Source organism: Lithobates pipiens, unplaced genomic scaffold, assembly GCF_037356315.1.
Source record: "Lithobates pipiens isolate NorthernLeopardFrog02 unplaced genomic scaffold, aLitPip1_a1.2 Scaffold_4, whole genome shotgun sequence".
In the NCBI taxonomy this organism is placed as follows: domain Eukaryota; kingdom Metazoa; phylum Chordata; class Amphibia; order Anura; family Ranidae; genus Lithobates; species Lithobates pipiens.
In genome coordinates this window covers 2,646,753-2,667,707 of record NW_027507852.1, presented here as the reverse complement: position 1 = coordinate 2,667,707, position 20,955 = coordinate 2,646,753, and the positions used below count along the sequence as shown (strand labels likewise).

At 39.8% G+C, this 20,955-nt stretch overlaps 1 protein-coding gene across 1 annotated transcript; it reads right to left on the bottom strand.

Moving 5' to 3' along the window:
• Positions 1-387: 387 nt before the first annotated feature.
• On the bottom strand, positions 388-11,946 carry LOC143956696 (leukotriene B4 receptor 1-like). The gene is made up of 2 exons (XM_077466894.1): positions 11,809-11,946; positions 388-2,084 (listed from the first exon to the last, which is right to left on the bottom strand). Exons 1-2 carry the CDS (start codon positions 11,818-11,820, stop codon positions 993-995), a joined length of 1,104 nt encoding a protein of 367 aa, XP_077323020.1. The 5' UTR covers positions 11,821-11,946; the 3' UTR covers positions 388-992.
• Between the last annotated feature and the right edge of the window lie 9,009 nt (positions 11,947-20,955).

Here is a 20,955-nt window from a genome sequence, read left to right as displayed (position 1 = left end):
CTAGCGTGAAAAGGCTGCGGTCAGTTTTCTCCTAGAGGAGATATGACTCGGAGGCAGCTGAGATTTTTTTGGAGTATATTTGTGTACGATAAGGCCATTCTGGACTTGTTGAACTCTCATGCTTTACTCTGTTATACTTAGTATTATTCCATATAGGGAAATTGCCTTGGAAATGTGTGCTTTCAAATGTAATTTCTTGTCATATGGGGTAAATATATAATTACATTTTCTTATCTCATATGTTACTAGCAATCTATCTAAAATAGATAAAATGCCCCCACATCCTTTTTTAGTTGTGGGATTGTTTTTTCTTTTTATTTCGGGGATGGATACAGGTTAATGGCAGATTAGCAGTGCTTTTAAACAGCAAATCATTTTTATCTGCTATACATTCAAATGTTTATTATTTTTCCATCGATTAAAAGGAAAATAAGAGATTTTACATATATTATTTTTCTAATGCAAAATATAATTTGAGCATGCTTTGAAAACAATAACAATTTATAGGATATAATTAAAAAAGAACAATGTGACCACACCCCCCTTCTGCCCCCCGCCAAAAGAAAATTCCCTATTTGAGAATAAATCTTCTTGCTGTATAATCTTTTAGAATTGCTGTATGCAGTCTTTTTTGTCTTGCATCATCCATAACAAAGTATTACCTTTTTACCAGTTATAAACAAAGGAGGCCCATCAGTCAGATATCATGTTTTTCATTAATCTCTGTTAATCTGACTAGTTGCAAATGTTTTACACTGCTTTGAATGCTCTGTGCATTTTTCCAGGTCATCAAATCAGTTTATCTGAAAAAAGTAGCCTGTTGGAACTGTTATATAATAATATCTTGGCTCCCCAAAAACCTCCTTTTTATGGTTTGGGAACATTACATGATCCATGAGGTAGCATTCCATTTTCCTTGTATTGTTTTAAAACGAAGCTTGAAATGTATCTCACTCAGAAAATGTCATGTTTTTTTTTTCATCATCATACTGTCAATCACTTTGATCGGTTGTAAATAGTTTACTTTGCTCTACGTGCTCTTTACATTTTTCCAACTCAACAGATTCGGTGTGGCTTCTTTGGCGAAAGACCTGGGAGATTTTACGAAAACTGGAGGTCTCAGAATGAGTGCCTTCAAAGAGCTTGGCCATGAATCCCACCCCAGCACTCCTAATGAAATTTCCTCCAGCAAACACATACAAAATAGGATTCGCGCTACTACTGAGAAAGGCAAGGGCTGTGGCATTGGGCCTGGCAGCTTGAGCTGCTTTTCTTAGTTTTTCCGATGAGTTCAGCTCCCCTGAGACCTGTATCATATTCACTAACTGATAGGGAAGCCAGAAGAGTGCAAATGTCACTATAATCATGATTACCAGACGACTTGTCTTATTCTTGGTCTGAAATTTGGCACTGCGTAGCCTCAGTCCAATGAAAACATAGCAGGACAGAATGACTGTGAATGGGATGATGAAGCCTGTTACAGTTTCAAACGTATACTGAAAAATGATATGTTGGGAAGTGGAAGTGTCATTTTTTGAACCATGAAATGGTATGCAAAAAGAACGACCAAAGAGGGGTTTAACATCACGGTAAAATAACATGGGGATGGCCATCAAACCTGCAAGCACCCAGATTGTAGCTACAATGCCCCTGACAGCTGGTTTTGTTCTCACCTTCTGAGAAGTGAAAGGAAATGCTACAGCTAAAAAACGGTCCATGCTCATGAAGGTAATCAGAAAGATGCTGGCATACATACTCAAACAGCTAGCATAATGACACATCTTACAAATGATATGTCCAAATACCCATCTTCCATTGGCTAGTAGATGGAGAAAAAATGGCGCTGTGAGTAAGACCATGATATCTGCCATAGCCAAGTGCAAAATTAGTAGGCAGGTTACTGTGCGTTTTTTCATTCGACATAATATAGTCCAGATGATAAAAGCATTGCCTGGAAATCCAATAATAAATGCAATTGATAGGATGGCAATCCCAAGGCTGGCAGAAGATCCAGATGATGTTGGGATCTTAGAAGAGCTTGTCAAATTTGGTGTACTTATGGCCATCACAGCAATAATCGTACTCTGCAAAAAGAAAGTGAGAAATATAAAAGACATGAATAAAAGTTTCACTTAAAAATAAACTTTATATAGAGCAACTGACTTTTAAAGTGCTGGAGCAACTGACTTTAAAAAAAACCACACATACTTACCATCCCATCAGGGCCATAGGGGCTATTGGAGCTGCAGCTCCAGGCCCCTTACCTTAAGATAGGCCCATTTGCCAAAAAAATAAAACGATCGAGTTTGAGGGTCGTAGAGACCCCAAATTTGGGCAGACCTACACCACCACTGGTCAAAATTTGGGGCTCCTAGGACCTATGGCTCCGGAGATACGGGGCTCCTTCCGTAGCCTGTCAGAAGCTACATACAGAGCGGCCAGTTTAAATACAAGCTGGCACACTCTGCAGCAGACTGAGAGGATGAGCTCACAGTGCCTCTCCTCACTTCTTGTCAGAGGCATGGAGCTCAATGGACAGCTTGGAGCCTTGGACTAATGGTAAAGTACCATTAGCTCCAGCTGTCCAATAAAAGACACATGCTCCCTTCCAGCCCAGCCCCCCTAATGACAAGGAAAAAAACATGGGTTATGGGTATAAGTTTTACCCATAGTCCCATGTTTTTCTCACACAATTAAGGAGAATGAGAATCTTCTGCTGCTGAAAAGGTACAAGCTAAATGATATATTATTATGCTATATGTTATAACATAATCATTTATTATTTATCTATTTCCTGTGAAATTACTGGTTGGAAGTTATAACTTCAAACTTCACCTGCTTGAGTACAGTTTTTGAAAATATAGTAAATGACCTTAAAAACAACATGTAGTAATTATTTGTATATTACTTACAGTAATTAAATCGGAGTTCCACCCAAAAATGGAATTGCCGCTTTAAGTGAAGGTAACCCCCTGGCATGCCACATTTGGCATGTCATTTTTTGGGGGGAGGCGGACACCCTCTTTTTAGAGGCACCCAGCTCCCACTTCCTCCGGGGCTCTGCAGCGCCGGGAGAAAGTTCACCTCTCCCCCCTCCCTCCCTGCAATCTTCTGGTACATGTCACAGAAGATTGCCCAACAATTCACAGCGTGCAGTGCGGCTCACGCATGCGCAGTGTGTGCCCGGCTCTGAAGCCACAGCCGGGCGCCCACAGTTACAAGGCCAGCGCCACAGAGAGAAGGGGGAGAGGAGCTGAGCTTCGTTCACTCGCATCACTGGACTGTGGGACAGGTGAGCGTCTGATTATTACAAGTCAGCAGCTACACTTTTTGTAGCAGCTGACTTTTAAATGGGTGGAACTCCGCTTTAACCCCTTACCCCCCAGGCCAATTCTGACATTTCTCTCCCACATGTAAAAATCATAATTTATTTGCTATAAAATTACTCAGAACCCCCAAACATTATATATATATATATATATATATATATATATATATATATATATTGTTTTAGCAGACACCCTAGGTAATAAAATGACGGTCGTTGCAACTTTTTATGTTACACACTATTTGAGCAGCAATTTTTCAAACTTGTTTTTCTGGAAGGAAACTGTTTCATAAATAAATAAAAAAAAAAAAAAACTAAAGTTAGCCCAATTATTTTGTATACTATGAAAGATGATGTTACGCCGAGTAAATAGATACCTAACATGTCACACTTTACAATTGCACACACTTGTGGAAGGGCGCCAAACTTCAGTACTTAAAAATCTCCATAGGCGACGCTTTAAATTTTTTTACAGGTTACAGGCTTAGAGTATAAGAGGCGGTCTAGTGCTAGAATTATTGCTCTCGCTCTAACATTCACGGCATATTTAACCTGTGTGTATGTTACTAGCCAGTACCTCACCACGTCCCTGACCCAAATTGTAAAAATACATTTGGACAGGGCTGTACGAATGCTGTAGCTGTGATGCTTTACTTCACAGCTGGGACTTTTTTTGTAATTTCTTTAGCTGGGGCATCTTTAACTCAGCATGCAGAGTTTGATAGGGAGCACCGTCTGTCAAACTCACCTATTGATTTCAATGGGACCACTCTCCAACTGCAAGCCAAACTCGCTCACAGTAGCAGCATAGTCCAACAATGTAAAAATACCATTAAGCAATGTAAAGAAAAACAAAAAAAACAAGGAGGCTGCAGTAGCACCTCATGAATACCTGTCAGCTGCTGCTATACCACTCGTTGAAAAGCAATTCAACACAGATCACTTTTCAGAGGGCAGTAAGCATTACCGCAAATGTGAAAGAAACTTGAAACACATCAACCATTTTACACTCACCACCAACCAGGTCACTCCCCTGCCACTTCCCATGTTGGCCACCTCCCTTCAACTTATATCACAGGTGACCATTTCCCAACCTGCAGATGACAGACCCTACTCCAAAAGATATCACTCCCAGTTACTCCCCCCACCTGTTGATTGATATCCCTCCATGACCACCTCACACCCCCTGCTGAAAGACCTCTCTACCCAGCCTGTCCCCACACACCCTCTCACCTGCTGATCTGTGGATGGGGGAATCACTCCAGAAGTGTTCTTGTGTTCTGCCAGTGGGGAGCCTTCCCTACATACAGAATACAATGATCAGTGTTGCTAACTATAGCTGGCAGCACTGATTGTTTGGGGAAAAACCTGACAGGCTGGTTGTACTCAAGTCGATTAATTGATTGACTTGTGTATAACCAGCTAGCCCATACAGAGATTGACTATTTCAATCCATGTATGGCCCACTTAACCACTACACAGTTCCTAAACATCATTCCACAAGCCTTTACATTTTTCCTTCCCAGATTCCTTCATCCTCCTCACCTGTACATAGTGCCCGCTGTCATACCCTCCACACTCCTCTCCTGTACATACTGCCCTCTGTCATACCCTCCACACATCTCTCCTATACATAGTGCCCACTGTCATAGTCTGCACACTCATCTCCTGTACATAGTGCCCACTGCCATACCCTACACACTCCTTTCCTGTACATAGTGCCCACTGTTATACCCTCTACTTACTCTCTCTCACCCACACATACATCCCAGTTTTATACCATCCATACTTCTCCACTATGCCTCTTACCCAAAAAAAACTGTTCTTTAAAATTATATTGAATATCCTCAATGTTACCAGCTCTAGAATGGGCACACTTGTTAGTTCAACTAAAGGAAATCTTCTCAGTCCTCATATTTGTTCTGCCCATTATTAGTATTCATTTAATTTTGTGATTACTATTGTGATGTATAGAGGAACATAGGGGATGTCAGCTACTCTAAATATACCACTGGTAAAAAAGTGTCCCTGAAAATATTTTTGAAATCTTGGCAACTATGCACTTTGGCACCGCCCAAGGGCCCCATGAGAGGCTCCTGGGATCCTGTGATATTAAAGAGGTAGTAAACTTCACTAACATTACTACTTTTTAGAGGCCCTGAGGTAGGTTATGCCATAATGTACAAGTATGCGCAGCATATTAGCACATTAGGGTACACTTACCTGTCAGACTGAGCCCTCCAGTGCTGCGGGTCACGGACTCTTCCATCTTCTCTCTCTCTCATCCTCCCTCTCTCTATTTAATTTAATTCATTATAACAAAAAATTGTTTGCATTTTTATTTATTTTTTAGTTTTTTTATAAAAACCCCACCAAAATCCTCAGCACCAGGCCTATGGTGATCTTAATCCGGCCCTGCATCCTATGAAATCAAGCACTGTCTTCCTTGCATCCAAAATTGTTTCAGCATTTTTTCTTTCCTGTGATGTGTTATCATTGATTTGGTGGGATGGTTGTCATTCCCTGATCACCTACAGCCAGCTTTCCCCTGTACATGCGCCAGATCAAAGGATGAAAGTAGACTGTTCTGAAACCTCATTTGAGGTGTCATTTTTAACCTAGGAGGCTGTGGTTGGGCAGACAAAAGGCTCCATCATGCTTGCCAAGGCAAAGAATAAGGAAGTTTTCATGAGCAACCCCTTCCAAAAAAAAAACAAATGCAAATGTGTAACAGGGAATTGGAGGTGTAGAATGGCTAGTGTTTAGAGAAAGTGAAGGTCTGCTTTCATGTAGTATGGCCGAATGTAAATGTAATTACAAATTTCATGATCTTCCAGGCATAGGGGGAGTACTGAAGGTACCATAGCAAATATCTCCTTCTGCCATCATTCAAATTGCTAGGAGGGGTTTGAAAGGAGCTGGGGCATGGCATGTGGGGCACTGTGTGTGTCTATGGATGCACACAGCACAGAGCTTGAGTGCATAAGCACAGGTGACTCCTTATCAGCTAGCTAATGTGACACCCACAAACAGGCAGGGGGTGTCAGAGGATTGGGAACCAGCGGCAGGGGAGCAAAACAGGGAATTTTAAAGAGAATCAAAAGAATTGCCATATAATGTAAGTGTGGACCCCCTCTACCAAAACTCAAATAAATAAAAGTTTCATATCACTTTAACCATAAATATTTCTTAGATATGATTTGATTCATGTTTAATTTGAACAGAAATGTCATTATTACTGAAATCTGTTACATTTTCCTCCTATCTATCTATCTATCTTGGATTTCTACTTTATATTTTCATGCAGTAATGTATGTATGCGTTTTACTGTGGGAAAACAGGCAAAGAAAAAGATAAAAAGTCACCAGCACTTCAATAATTCAGTTCCAGCAATTTAAAAAACAAAATGTCAGGTCAAATAACCAATGCTTTGAGGCCATATAGGGTCCCTTTTCTCAAGGAGTCTTTTGAATATATGCAGGTAGCTCTGTCGGATCTGCAAAGATTGATGCAATTTAGGAATCTGAGCAATCATTATTTGAGTTGTAAGATTGGGTTTATCTGCATACATATATATTCTGGGGGTCAAAAAGTTGCAGGTTCATCCGTTTGCCTTTTTTATAAATATAAAAAAATCCTATTTCATTTATGAAAGACCCCCACAACCACTGGGCAAGGGTTGTGGGGATGAGGCCCTTCTCCCCATCAACATGGGGACAAGGTACTTTGAGGGGCATATACAGTTAGGGCCATAAATATTTGGACAGTGACACAATTTTCGCAAGTTGGGCTCTGCATGCCACCGCATTGGATTTGAAATGAAACCTCTACAACAGAATTCAAGTGCAGATTGTAACGTTTAATTTGAAGGGTTGAACAAAAATACCTGATAGAAAATGTAGGAATTGTACACATTTCTTTACAAATACTCCACATTTTAGGAGCTCAAAAGTAATTGGACAAATAAACATAACCCAAACAAAATATTTATTTATTCAATATTTTGTTGCAAATCCTTTGGAGGCAATCACTGCCTTAAGTCTGGAACCCATGGACATCACCAAACGCTGGGTTTCCTCCTTCTTAATGCTTTGCCAGGCCTTTCCAGCCGCAGCCCTCAGGTCTTGCTTGTTTGTGGGTCTTTCCGTCTTAAGTCTGGATTTGAGCAAGTGAAATGCATGCTCAATTGGGTTAAGATCTGGTGATTGACTTGGCCATTGCAGAATGTTCCACTTTTTTGCACTCATGAACTCCTGGGTAGCTTTGGCTGTATGCTTGGGGTCATTGTCCATCTGTACTATGAAGCGCCATCCGATCAACTTTGCACCATTTAGCTGAATCTGGGCTGAAAGTATATCCCGGTACACTTCAGAATTCATCCGGCTACTCTTGTCTGCTGTTATGTCATCAATAAACACAAGTGACCCAGTGCCATTGAAAGCCATGCATGCCCATGCCATCACGTTGCCTCCACCATGTTTTACAGAGGATGTGGTGTGCCTTGGATCATGTGCCATTCCCTTTCTTCTCCAAACTTTTTTCTTCCCATCATTCTGGTACAGGTTGATCTTTGTCTCATCTGTCCATAGAATACTTTTCCAGAACTGAGCTGGCTTCTTGAGGTGTTTTTGGGCAAATTTAACTCTGGCCTGTCTATTTTTGGAATTGATGAATGGTTTGCATCTACATGTGAACCCTTTGTATTTACTTTCATGGAGTCTTCTCTTTACTGTTGACTTAGAGACAGATACACCTACTTCCCTGAGAGTGTTCTGGACTTCAGTTGATGTTGTGAACGGGTTCTTCTTCACCAAAGAAAGTATGCGGCGATCATCCACCACTGTTGTCTTCCGTGGACGCCCAGCCCTTTTTGAGTTCCCAAGCTCACCAGTCAATTCCTTTTTTCTCAGAATGTACCCGACTGTTGATTTTGCTACTCCAAGCATGTCTGCTATCTCTCTGATGGATTTTTTCTTTTTTTTCAGCCTCAGGATGTTCTGCTTCACCTCAATTGAGAGTTCCTTTGACCGCATGTTGTCTGGTCACAGCAACAGCTTCCAAATGCAAAACCACACACCTGGAATCAACCTCAGACCTTTTAACTACTTCATTGATTACAGGTTAACGAGGGAGACGCCTTCAGAGTTAATTGCAGCCCTTAGAGTCCATTGTCCAATTACTTTTGGTCCCTTGAAAAAGAGGAGGCTATGCATTACAGAGCTATGATTCCTAAACCCTTTCTCCGATTTGGATGTGGAAACTCTCATATTGCAGCTGGGAGTGTGCACTTTCAGCCCATATTATATATATAATTGTATTTCTGAACATGTTTTTGTAAACAGCTAAAATAACAAAACTTGTGTCACTGTCCAAATATTTATGGCCCTAACTGTATTTTTCCTAGGAGCTAGATTCCTATCCTACACTAAACTAACAAAATATTATTTGTACAGTTTATTTACTGGAACCCCCAACCTGGACTGCTACCCTTTTGACATGCCAGAGTCATGGCAGGAGGGCTGTTCCTATCTCCATTCATTTGTATCAAGTTTGCACAGGGAAAAGCAACATCGGCTCTTCGGAGCAGCTCTATCACAATAAAAGAAGCATTAGAAACTGCCCATTTTCCATCATCTTTAAAACAAAGCAATTTGCCAACTAATAATTCTGTCATTTCCTAGTTTGGAGTGACCAAATAATCACAATTATATGAAAATCTAACAAAACTGCCTTTTAGCTGGCACCGTTAATTCATTTCCATCAAATGGTTTCTAGGAACAAGGAAAGCATTGCAGCTGGCAGGTCACTGTGGTCAAAACCTGTTCATACAACTGTCAAGATTATGGCTAGAACAGGTGCAGCATAGAAATGCAATATATATTTTTACCTCCATTAAAGTTGTCCTTGTAGTCTGGAACCTGTGCTCCTCTACCTAGCTCTTGCATGCAGTGTTGAAGTGATCAGTTGGCTGATCAGATGGCCTTATGACTTACAGATGGCAACCACCCCCAACACAGCTTCAACATGTCCCCCGATGTCTTTGATCTACACTTTCTGCAACTTGGACACTGATGATTAAAGCGACTCTGTTGAATTAAAATTTAATTTGTCTTTTGAAGCCACTTTCGCCTGGAATTTCTCAAGGCTGAGCACTCCTGGAAACACAGTGTCAGATTAGTATTGATGCCAGTAAAAAAAAAAAAAAAAATCACTTTTCACTTTGGGTCTCCTTTCAGCTGCTGTACCTTACTAACCACAGGGGTCTCAGGTCAGAATTAATACTGCTCAAAGAGACTGAGATAATACAGACAGCCAGCTCAGTGACTTTACTGACATTGGCATGTGGTCAAGAATATTAATGCTTGGCGTCCTAAAATTGAGACAGTTTATATTCCTACTTATAAGAATGAATCAACATAGCATATTTAATGCAATTTTAAATTGCATTTATCATTTAGGGCATATTAATGACTTAATGGGGTAGATTTACTATAGGCAAATAGATGGTGCGCACTTTGAAAGTACAGTTGCACTCAGAGCTTATTAAATGGGGAAAAGCTTCACTTTGTAAGGAATACCCAAGGAAAAAAAAACAAACAGCATTTTTGCAGAGCTTTACCCCATTTACTAAGCTCCGAGTGCAACTGCGTTTGCAAAGTGCATTTGCCTTTAGTAAATCAACCTCCATAAAATAGCTGTACAGTTGTGTGTGTTGTTTTTTTAAATGTTAAAGTTTGTTACTCTTTGCATTAAATCAGGAAAATAACATCTCTATAAAAACTCAAATGTAGTTTATTATTTTTTTTTTTTATTAGATTTATTATTTTTGTTTTTGAAGATGATCCAGAAAGAAAGAAGAAATTCCCCAAGAGACAACAGTGAGTAATCCTCTATCATTAAATCAAGATACAGATGAAAATACACAGCAATGTTTAACTAATAGGACTGCAAATTAAACACAGCCCATCCTTATCACCCACCATAAAAAAAAAAAAAAAAAAATAAAGTTTTGGATGGATCTCTATTTAGATAGAGATCTAATCACTTTGAGTAGTCAGTCATCTCTTCACAGTATAATTATACTATATATCTTTTGTTGAATGTTTGTTGAAAAAAAAACGAAGGTGCACTTGTACCCATGCATGCTATAGACAGATTTACATATTCTGAACAAGCAGTGCTAGGTTCAAAGTGGGCACCGTCGATTTGCCTTTAGTAAATCCACCCCATGAAGTCATTAATATGCCCTAAATAATAAATGCAATGAGTTCTAAAAAGCTATCCCTGGCCTCTCGTGTTGCATGTACTGTGAAATATTTCATTCTCAAAGATCACAACAAAGACTCTAATGTCAGGTTTCAGTTTAACAACTTAGGCTGGCCATACATTATACATTTTCTGTCCAATTTTCTTTAGATTTACTATATAGGGCAAGGGCCTGCCTAACTGAATACAATTTAAGTGTTGTTTCATTTTATATATCATTATTATATAATTTTATATGTTTTTTGGTAAATCTAAAGGAAAATTGTACAAGAAAGTTGGACATGTATGGCCAGCCTTAGAAACACCTGCTGTGTGTTTACATTACTGGCAGGGTGCCAAGATTCTGCTGCAATAAAAGTAATAAGAACAGAACTAAGGCTTCAGTGTTTCTGCAGTGAACTTTGAAAACCAATTTCTCCAAAAGGCCTAAAGCTACAGAGGTAAATGTACCCAGTTTCCTAATTTTGCCATCCCCTAGACCCCTAGTTCTTCATTCCATATAATGTCTGCTGTCCCTTGAATGTTATATATTACAAGATATTATTCATAGGTTTGGCTGTTAAGAGTGGTCCCCCTTTTTTCCCCTTAGCCTTGCACAACAAGTTGGACATATGAGGCTATTTATATTTCCACGTATAGTGCTGTACTACAGTCAATAAATGTTCAATGTTTGCTAACATGCTTTTGAAGGCTGCGTCCCAGTTAATTTGGTGCATTAGTGTGCATTTTGTTTTACCCCTTCCCCTTGGGGTTAATTTGCAAACGTTGCTATTTTCTGTACTAATAAAAGTATTTGAATAAGAACACTTATTTTAAAATGCTTTTACTGTTTCTTCAGAATGTAAAAAATACTTTAGTGTGTATAGTCTGGGAAAATCTTATAACAACATTAATAGAAACATTTAGCTGAAAGCAATTTCATGCCACATAATATATGCTTTGATTCATACTGCCGATCATTTATTCAGACTGCATATTATTTCTATAGCTACTAAGCTCAAATAAAAGAATACTATGCCATGCGTTGCTTGTTGTGGCATATCACACCGTTTACATTAAGTACAATATTTATGCAAGTAGACATTCATACAGTATTGTACAATTGTGTGCAATGCTACTACATTCTTTTTTGCCATAAATGTCATCCAGCATATTTGGGCAGGCAGGATTTCATTTCATTAGTATTCTGCAATGACATGTAAACTTTTACTTACTGCCTCTGTCATGATGCTGAAGTCCCAGATGAAAATATCCTAAAGTCAAGTGCAGGAGTATGAATCAGTCCATTTGAAAATATTTTAGTCCGACCTAAAAAAGCCTTAGAAAAGAGGCTGTGCAGGATGTTACAAAAGGATCTTCAGAGTATTGCAGGTTTCCTGCTGTCACAACACAAATGTTCTATTTCAGCTTGTTGCATAAACGAGAGTGCCCGTGAATTCTCTAATCTGTATCTAGACAACCTTATGCTTTAAAAAAAAATGAAAAAAAATCTTTCCTTGCGGTAAAAGCAGAAAATCTTAATGATTTAAATTGATATGTTTCTTGTGTATTTATGAGGCATCTAAGAAAAGGTACCTCTTCTAGGGAATAATACAACTCATATTGATAAGACACTGCATTAATGATTCAGCTTTACCCATTTCACTCTATCAGTTTACACTGCATAAGCCCCCTGTACATAGGCGTGTGCACAGGGTGTGTCGGGTGTGCTTGGGCACACCCTAATCACCCCATACAGTGCTGATTCCCCCTGCTTCCTGACGCCCCCTGTCTCCTCCCTGCAGTGCTGCCAGCTTCCCTGCTAACCTATTCCACCAGCTGCTGCAGGGGGGGGGGGGGTGTTTCAGGAAGGAGAGCAGAGGAAGGGGCTGGTAAATATTTCATTTACCCCTTCCTTTTCTGGATGAACACAGTGAGTGATCTGTACCAATCGCTCCTGTGTTCGTTTTTACCTGAAGCATAGTAAACTATGTTTGTTTATGGGACATCAGGGTTCTGTTTAGACCCTTGATATTTCACCAAGGACCCCCCAATGGGGCTCCTAAAAAAATTGTAAAAAAAAAAAATTTAAAAAAAAATTACAAAAATAAAATTGTGAAAAACAAAACTATTACAAAAATAAAATGGTAAAAAAGAATAAAATAAAAAACTTCTGACACTGTCCACTGCTCTACTGGCACAAATCTCTGCGCTACTCAAACTTTCCACTGCTCTGCTGATATACACATATGTGCTTTTATGCTCTGGGGTGCACATTCTAATACAATAGGCTGTGTACACCAAGTCCTGGGGCCCCTGAAGCCTAATGGTGACCTCCAAAGTTAAGGACAGCTGACATCCTTCAGTGTAGAGTGGGTTACACGGCATGGTGGATGTAATGCAAGATGTACATGTGGGCGCCAGACACTTTTTGAATGCAAGAGATTTATTGTCTCTTAAATAGAACTGTGTGAGAGAGGATTAGGGCCACGACACCCTTAGGTAGATGCAAACTGATGTAACTGGATGATCATCAATGTATTTTTCATCTGTCAACGGACTGCATGTTTGAAAGGGGAAAGGGGCCTTAAAACCAATTCAAATCTTCATATGTCCTGGCAGGAAATGTTAGCAATAGAAAGTGGGGTGGGGTCACGCTTTAACCTGTGGAGGACCAGTGGGGTATACCTTTCCTCTGAAGGTAAGCCCAGAAGGTATCAATGTTAAGTGAACAGTATTAGTTATTGAAGTGAACCTACGTTCAATACACTGTTGAACACAGGTGGTCTCTCCTCCTACTTCCTTCTGCATAATCATTTCGCATATACAGGGTCTCCTCAATTAACGGCCAGGTTCTGTTCCAAAGACCAGATCATTAAACGAATTGGTTGTTAAACGAGGAGCCACAAGTAATAAATATTTTAAGCATTCTTAACTACTGTATTGTGAAAAAAAAGGTCTAAACACAAAACTCCAACTCAATAACGGTTTTAATTTGTATAGGTACAGAATACAAATGAGAAATTCTGTACTGTACTGTAAAATACAATGATATATTGCATTGTTCAGGTGGGGAGAGCTGGTCGTAAGTCCAGGCAGTCGTTAAACCAGGAGTATCTGTATGGTAAATGACTTAGACATCATTCATTCTCTGTGCAAAACTCCACATCCCTGCATGTGTCTTCTTTTATAGTTCCACTGGATACAATGAACACACCACTGCTCTTTCTTGTTGTTTGAGGCTGGCTCCACACCTTCCTACTTGTGGTATACTGTATGTGTGTTGTGGTGTGTTGCCATTTAAAAAAATATATGTATGTATATATATATATATATATATATATATATATATTTATATTGTACAGTAATATATATATATATATATATATATATATATATATATATACGGGGTGTGCTTATATTATACACATATATATATATATATATATATATATATATATATATATATATATAGTGCAGCAGTGCAATTAGTTTCAGTCTGAATATAAATTTGGACACATTTTTGGTCATTCTGAGATTTAGATATATCCGAAACTCCGAATGAAATAATAACAAATTTAATTGAAATTCGTTGAGTTTTGTTTTGTATATCCATTTTCTAATTAATTCTAAAGTTTTGGAACAATTCAGATTCAGATCAGATCCGTTCCTTCAGAGTGCATGCATAATCTCACTGGCTGCATGCACTGGAAAAATCTCCTAAACTGTACATGTTTAGGAGATATTTTCATTACCTATAGATAAGCCTTATTATAGGCTCACCTATAGGTAAAAGTTTGCAGAGGAAGCTTACTTCCTCTTTAACCACTTCAATACCGGGCACTTCCTGCCCAAGCCAATTTTTAGCTTTAAGAGCTGTCACACTTTGAATGACAATTGCGCAGTCATGTTACACTGTACCCAAATACATTTTGTATCATTTTGTTCCCACAAGTAGAGCTTTCTTTTGATGGTATTTGATCACTGCTGGGGTTTTTATATTTCTGGCATGGTTGCTCTCAGGGGCGGACTGACCATTCGGGCACTGTCCGAGGGCCCCATTCCACTAAGGGGCCCCATCAGGGTTGCCAGCCTTAATAAAACCAGGAACAGTATGTAAAAATATATATATTTTTTTAAATCCCAAGATTATAGCTGCCTCACCTGCCTCACATTTTTTAGTGTGTTTATTTGTATTCTGTGTGCGTATACTATGTGTGTGTATACTGTGTGGCTCCATAATCTATTGCCTGGGAGCTCCATAATCTTCTCCTATTGCCCGGGGGCCCCATAATCTCCTATTGCCTGGGGGCCCCATGAGTTGTCAGTCCACCCCTGGCTGCTATGCATTCCAATAGGTTTCCTAATCTGACAGAACACGATAGTGACAGCGGAAATCTTGTTACACCCAGGCAAGTCTTGAATATCAGTTATTTTAGCAGTAAACTGAGCTTACATACAGTATACTGATGTACAGAATATCAATGCGATCTAGTGAGGGTGTTCAAAAATGTCATCGCCCCCTTATGACTATCAGTTTGGTGCTGAACAGTGCGGGGTGTACCGAGATGGCCGTTGCCACCTTCTGACTGCATGCTTGCAACTGGTTTTCAAATTTAACATGAAAACAGTATCACAGATTTACAATACTTTATTCCACTATATAAGCTGACTTTACTGCTAAAACAATTGTGAAATTCCAGACTTGCCTGGGCGTAACAAGATGTCCGCTGCCACCTTCGTGTTCTGTCAGATTAGGAAACCTATTGGAACACATATCGGCCATTCTGGATCGCGTTGCGCATGCGCAGTATGCAACTTTTGCTGGTAATGTCACTTCTGTTACCAAATCTGAGGGGTCGCTTAATCTAACGCAACACTGGCATTCTTTTGTGTACATTTAAATTGTCAGTGGGGAAGCCCGCTGACAGCTGATGAGTCTTCGGTTGTTAAAGACGTTGCAGCCAGCTTCCCGGGCCAACTCCATAACAACCAGCTATTCTTCACACATAATTTGAATCGGTCAATCTTTTTTCGACCGATTTCAATGCAAATCACTCTGAAAATCTGGAATTCATTAAAAAATAAGAAATATGTAGCGCTACCCCCTTTTTTTTTTAATAATTAGAACACCTATCAAAGTGTAAATAAGTAAACAAGCTATAGTCAGTACATAAATAAATGTGCAAAATTAGCAAAACACTGTGCTTTCATATACATGCAGAACACAATAAAGTGTACAAAAACGCCTAAATCTAGCGTGATATAAACAAATGTGCAAATATCGCAAAAACACTATGTGACATAAATCACAAAAAAATCCAAAAAAGAAATAAATAAAAATGAAAAAAAGTCCATCAAGAAAAGCAGAGATTCAAACGAATGTTCCAGTGACATGTGAAAAAGTCACGTGTCTGTGACGCAACGTGTCAGGGAGGAGCCAGGTGTCACGTTCGTTACTTCCAGTCGCGGCCGAGACCGGACGTTCTATCTGTACAAGCGCGAGATTCGAAATTCAATGTAAGTGGATATTTTATGTCGTTTTTTAATAAATTACGTTACTGCACATGAGAGTCCCCTTTCTTTTCCCGATGACCGGTGATATTGGAGCATATGTGTGAAGCTATATGAAGTACCAAAAGGAGCCATATCTGCATTTCCCCCACAAGTCTGTTTGACCCTGAGGGGTCTGTTATTGAGGTGAGAGGCTGGGGGAAACGGGGGGTGCACTGGAGTAGCACTGAAGGTGGATTGCTTTTTTCAATTTTGTGAAGCACGTTTGCATTGGTGTTTACACGGCATGATTGTTACACATACTATCACATCTGGATGCTGAGATACTGAATAGCACTGGAACATTCGTTTGGATCTCTGCTTTTCTTGATGGACTTTTTTTCATTTTTATTTATTTCTTTTTTGGATTTTTTTGTGATTTATGTCACATAGTGTTTTTGCGATATTTGCACATTTTACGTTATTTGTTTATATCACGCTAGATTTAGGCGTTTTTGCACTTTTGTACACTTTATTGTGTTCTGCATGTATATGAAAGCACAGTGTTTTGCAATATTTGCACATTTATTTATGTATTGACTATAGCTTGTTTACTTATTTACACTTTGATAGGTGTTCTAATTATTTAAAAAAAAAAGGGGGTAGCGCTACATATTTTTTTTTTATATACATTTTATGAGTGTGGAGAGCATTATTTTATGTTAGCAGCTTCCTCCAATATTTGATTTAATATTAGGGTAGGGAGTCGTAGATTTCGTTTTGGGGTTGTGCGCACTAGCACTTTATTTTGTAATATTAAAAAATAAGAAAAAACAAACAAAACAAAACTAAACGAATTCCGAAAGGAATAAACTAAACAAAATTAGTAACATAACTGTTCTGTTCTCACTACACATTTGCCCCTGGCGAGCATGTTGCTCAACATACAGTTTAAACCTTGAATCCTACAATAAACAGACTGTCTGTAACTTTAAATCTTTACTACAATGAACAGGTGGTGGTCATATAAGAATAGGATGTACACACGTGGTGAAACTAGGAATGAACATATATAAGAATACACGAACATAACAAATGTCTACTAGGTATATAAGCAAACAGTCTTTAGCATACTAGCGATGCTGCCTAGAAGGCTTGAGAATTCCTCTGAACATGCAGCGCAGGCTTAGCTGACTCCATTGCAGTCTGTCCTCATGGAATGGTTGAAAGAGTTGTAATAGAAAGTGGGCTAGTTCCTAGTGCTATGACAGGAAATGTCTATTAACCATAGAACACTACCCATCAATAGTCTTTTGTTAAGAGTGACATCTAGTGGGCAATGTTGATATTGCAAGTCCAGAAGATATTTTTTCTTTATAGGCTGAAGGCATGACAATAACGAATCTATCCGAAATGAAACACATTTTTCTTTTTATAGTTTACTGCTGCCGTGTGAGACGCTGTGTGTGTGTCTGGCGCTGAAGAGAGAAAGTTTGCTGCTACTACAGGGATGTTCACAGGCCAGTCATGGCTAGAGGTCGACCGATATATCGGCCAGCCGATACATCGGCCGATATTTGCAGTTTTTTAAATAATCGGCATCGGCCGATTGTACTGATAAAAAGCCGATTTAGAACTACAGCCGGGACTTTGAAATGACTTCTGTATAGAAGTCAGTGCAAGTTGACTGAGTCATCATAGAAACCCTTTCCTCCTCTCTGGGCAGCCTGCCAAGAAAAGAACAAAATGATACAATGTTTACACTTGAATGAATGAAGTCATCTCAGTGTGTAGAAGTTCTCAGTTTAACCATTTAAAGACTAAATATTTTCTGACACTTGTTGCTTACAAGTAAAAGTCCTGTATTTTCTGCCAGAAAATCACTTAGACCCCCCAAAAATGATATATATTTTTTTAGCAGAGATCCTAGGGAATAAAATAGCGGTTGTTGCAATATTTTATGTCACACGGCATTTGCACAGAGGTCTTTCAAATGAATTTTTTTGGGAAAAAAATACACCATTTAAAAAATAAAAATAAAATAAAAACAGTAAAGTTAGCCCATTTTTTTTTTTGTCCAAAAGTTTTGACTACCTGTTTTTATTTAATATATAGTTTTTTTTTTTTTTTATCTAAATCATACATACAAGTAAACTGATTGGAGGTTTGTTTTGTTTAATAAATGTTTAAATGTAAGATATTTTCTGTATCACTTATGAAGACTGCTTTCACACTGGAGCGGGCAGGCGTTGATGGTAAAACGCAAGTTTTAGCGGCTCTTTACCATCATTTTAGCGGTGCTATTTGGCTGCTAGTGGGGCACATATAACCCAGCTAGCAGCCAAGGAAGAGGTTAAATGCGCCCATGAAGCACTGCTGCCAAATCGCATTGCATGCGCTTCGGCAGTGGTGCCCATTCATATCAATGGGCAGGAGTGGTGGAGGAGCGGTATACACCACTCCAAACGTGCTGCTTGCAGGACTTTTTTTTTAAGATCCTGCCAGCGCATCGCCTCAGTGTGAAAGCACTCTGTCTTTCACGCAGACTGCAGGGGAGCCATTTTGCAGGCACTTTACAGGCGCTATTTTTAGCCCAAAAGCGCTTGAAAAATGCCCCAGTGGGAAAGGTGTGTTAGATCAAGGGGGATTAAAAATAAATAAATAAAATAAAATCGGCCTAACATATCGGCCCAAAAAAATCGGCATCATATATCGGCTATCGGCCGCCATGATTTCTAAATATCGGCATCGGCATCGGCCAGAGAAAAACCCATATCGGTCGACCTCTAGTCATGGCTGAATTTTCTCTTGTGCAAACTGCAGTGGAGTCCAAGATGTTTCCTTTCGGCACTGCTGCAGGTGCTATGCTGTCTGGAACCCTGCTAACAGAAACCAGCATCCGCCTGAAGCCGCATGGTTGGTTTGTGCTATATACTGTTTAGACCATGAAACGCTGGGTATGTAATGCCACAAGTGTGGAGGACTGGCTGTACATCTCCATCTGTTCGTTGCCTGCACTGTGGGGAGTACCTGTTTGCTGTGGAACACCCTACCATGCTGCCCCGTGACTACAGAGTTGATTGGGCCACAGGTGTTGCTACAGTGGAGTCTGCTGCTTTTGCTCCTGCTGGAAAACCTAAGCTCATCTCACCTGCTACTGTGAATGTTCCATTTGATGATGTCGCTGCTACTGTTCCTAAAGTGCCATCGGCGGACATTGCCACCGTTACTGCACCTGTCCAGAAGAAGGTGGGCTATGTAAAGGCATCCCTCGGCCCTGGTCGAGGCCTACCCCAGAGACCACTAGAACCGGAAACCGAGGAAGGCGTCACTCCTGGGAAATCCATGTCAAGAACTGGTGAGAAATCTGGGACTAGCATTTCAGTGGGGACAATGTGTAAATATAGGCAGCAGAATAATTAAGGCATTCTGAGCTGGATTCCTTGTCTGATTTATCTGGTGATGATGAACTGTTTGAATCTATGTCACAAGAACTATTGTGGGCTAATTAGAGAGTATGGAAGTAAGAGATATCAAGGAACACTTTGTGGCTGAATAGTGGATATCTTGAATATATCAATGTAGGGAGGTGCCATCATCCTTAATGAATAGAATTTGAAACAAGGATAGGTAGGGACTTTGGGATTTTAAAGGCACCGGATAAATAAAAAACTGTAAAAGGTAAGGTTTAATATTTTTTATATATAAATTTATTCAAAAATAGAAAAGACATACAAAATAGAATGATTAAAAAGATTTTTTAACACAGGGAATATATCCACTCATATAGGGATCTACTTCAGCATTCACATCACAGATCAAATAGTATAATTCAAAATCTATACAGGAGATCTTATCAACCAAAAACATATAGATTAAAGAGGGATTCCACCAAAAAAAAAAAAATATTAAAAGCCAGCAGCTATAAATACTACAGCTGCTGACTTTTAATAAATGGACACTCACCTGTCCCGGGTTCCAGCGATGCCGGCAGCCGAGGCCGATCGATCGCTCGGCTCTCGGCTGCTGCAGTCACCATTCTAGGTGAGGGAATCAGGAAGTGAAGCGAATCGGCTTCACTTCCCGGTTCCCTACTGCGCATGCGCGAGTCGCGCAACGCAATAGGAATTCTTCGCGCTGTCACTGGGACCCGTGTGTGTCCCAGCAGACAGCGCGGCAGGGCAGGAAATGACATAGACTCCCACGGGAGTCTATGCCCGGAAGTGGGTGTAAATACCTGTCTTTGACAGGTATCTCCACCCCCCTGCCCCCTGTAAGGTACCAATTGTGACACCGGAGGGGGGGAGGGTTCCGATCAGCGGAGGTTCCAATTTAGGGTGGAACCCCGCTTTAATGTATATAAATGCTATAGTGATGAGCTGATGTAGCGTCCACAAAACTTGCCCGACATGTTTCGCGTTGTTAGGAAAAAACGCTTCTTCTGGGGCGTGAATAAAAACACTCCCAAAACTTTCTGTAGATGGCGCTGATAGTACACAATAAAGATAGTGTTTCTATATAGTGTAGTAGCTTGTTTCATATGGATAAAGCACGCTGGAAAGGTATAGCCAGTACTAGCCAGAAAGATAGGAGATATGCTGATGTCCTTTTTTATTTGTGCAGTGGGTAAAGCTGCACAAGCCAAATCTGGTGTGTATATTGGCGTGAGGCATCCGCCATACACACGTGTAGCCTGCAAGGTACAGAGACATCTCTATTGTGGGCTAATAGTGAGGATGTTGTTTCTACCTTCACTTTCCCAGATTGGGCAGCTCTAGACTTTGGGGAGACATCAATTAGTATGGAAAAGCCAAGTGTTACTAGTGAGCCTCTGTCTAACGTTATCAGTCCAGCTGAAACTAAAAAGTTGTCTGTTAAAGCCATGGTGC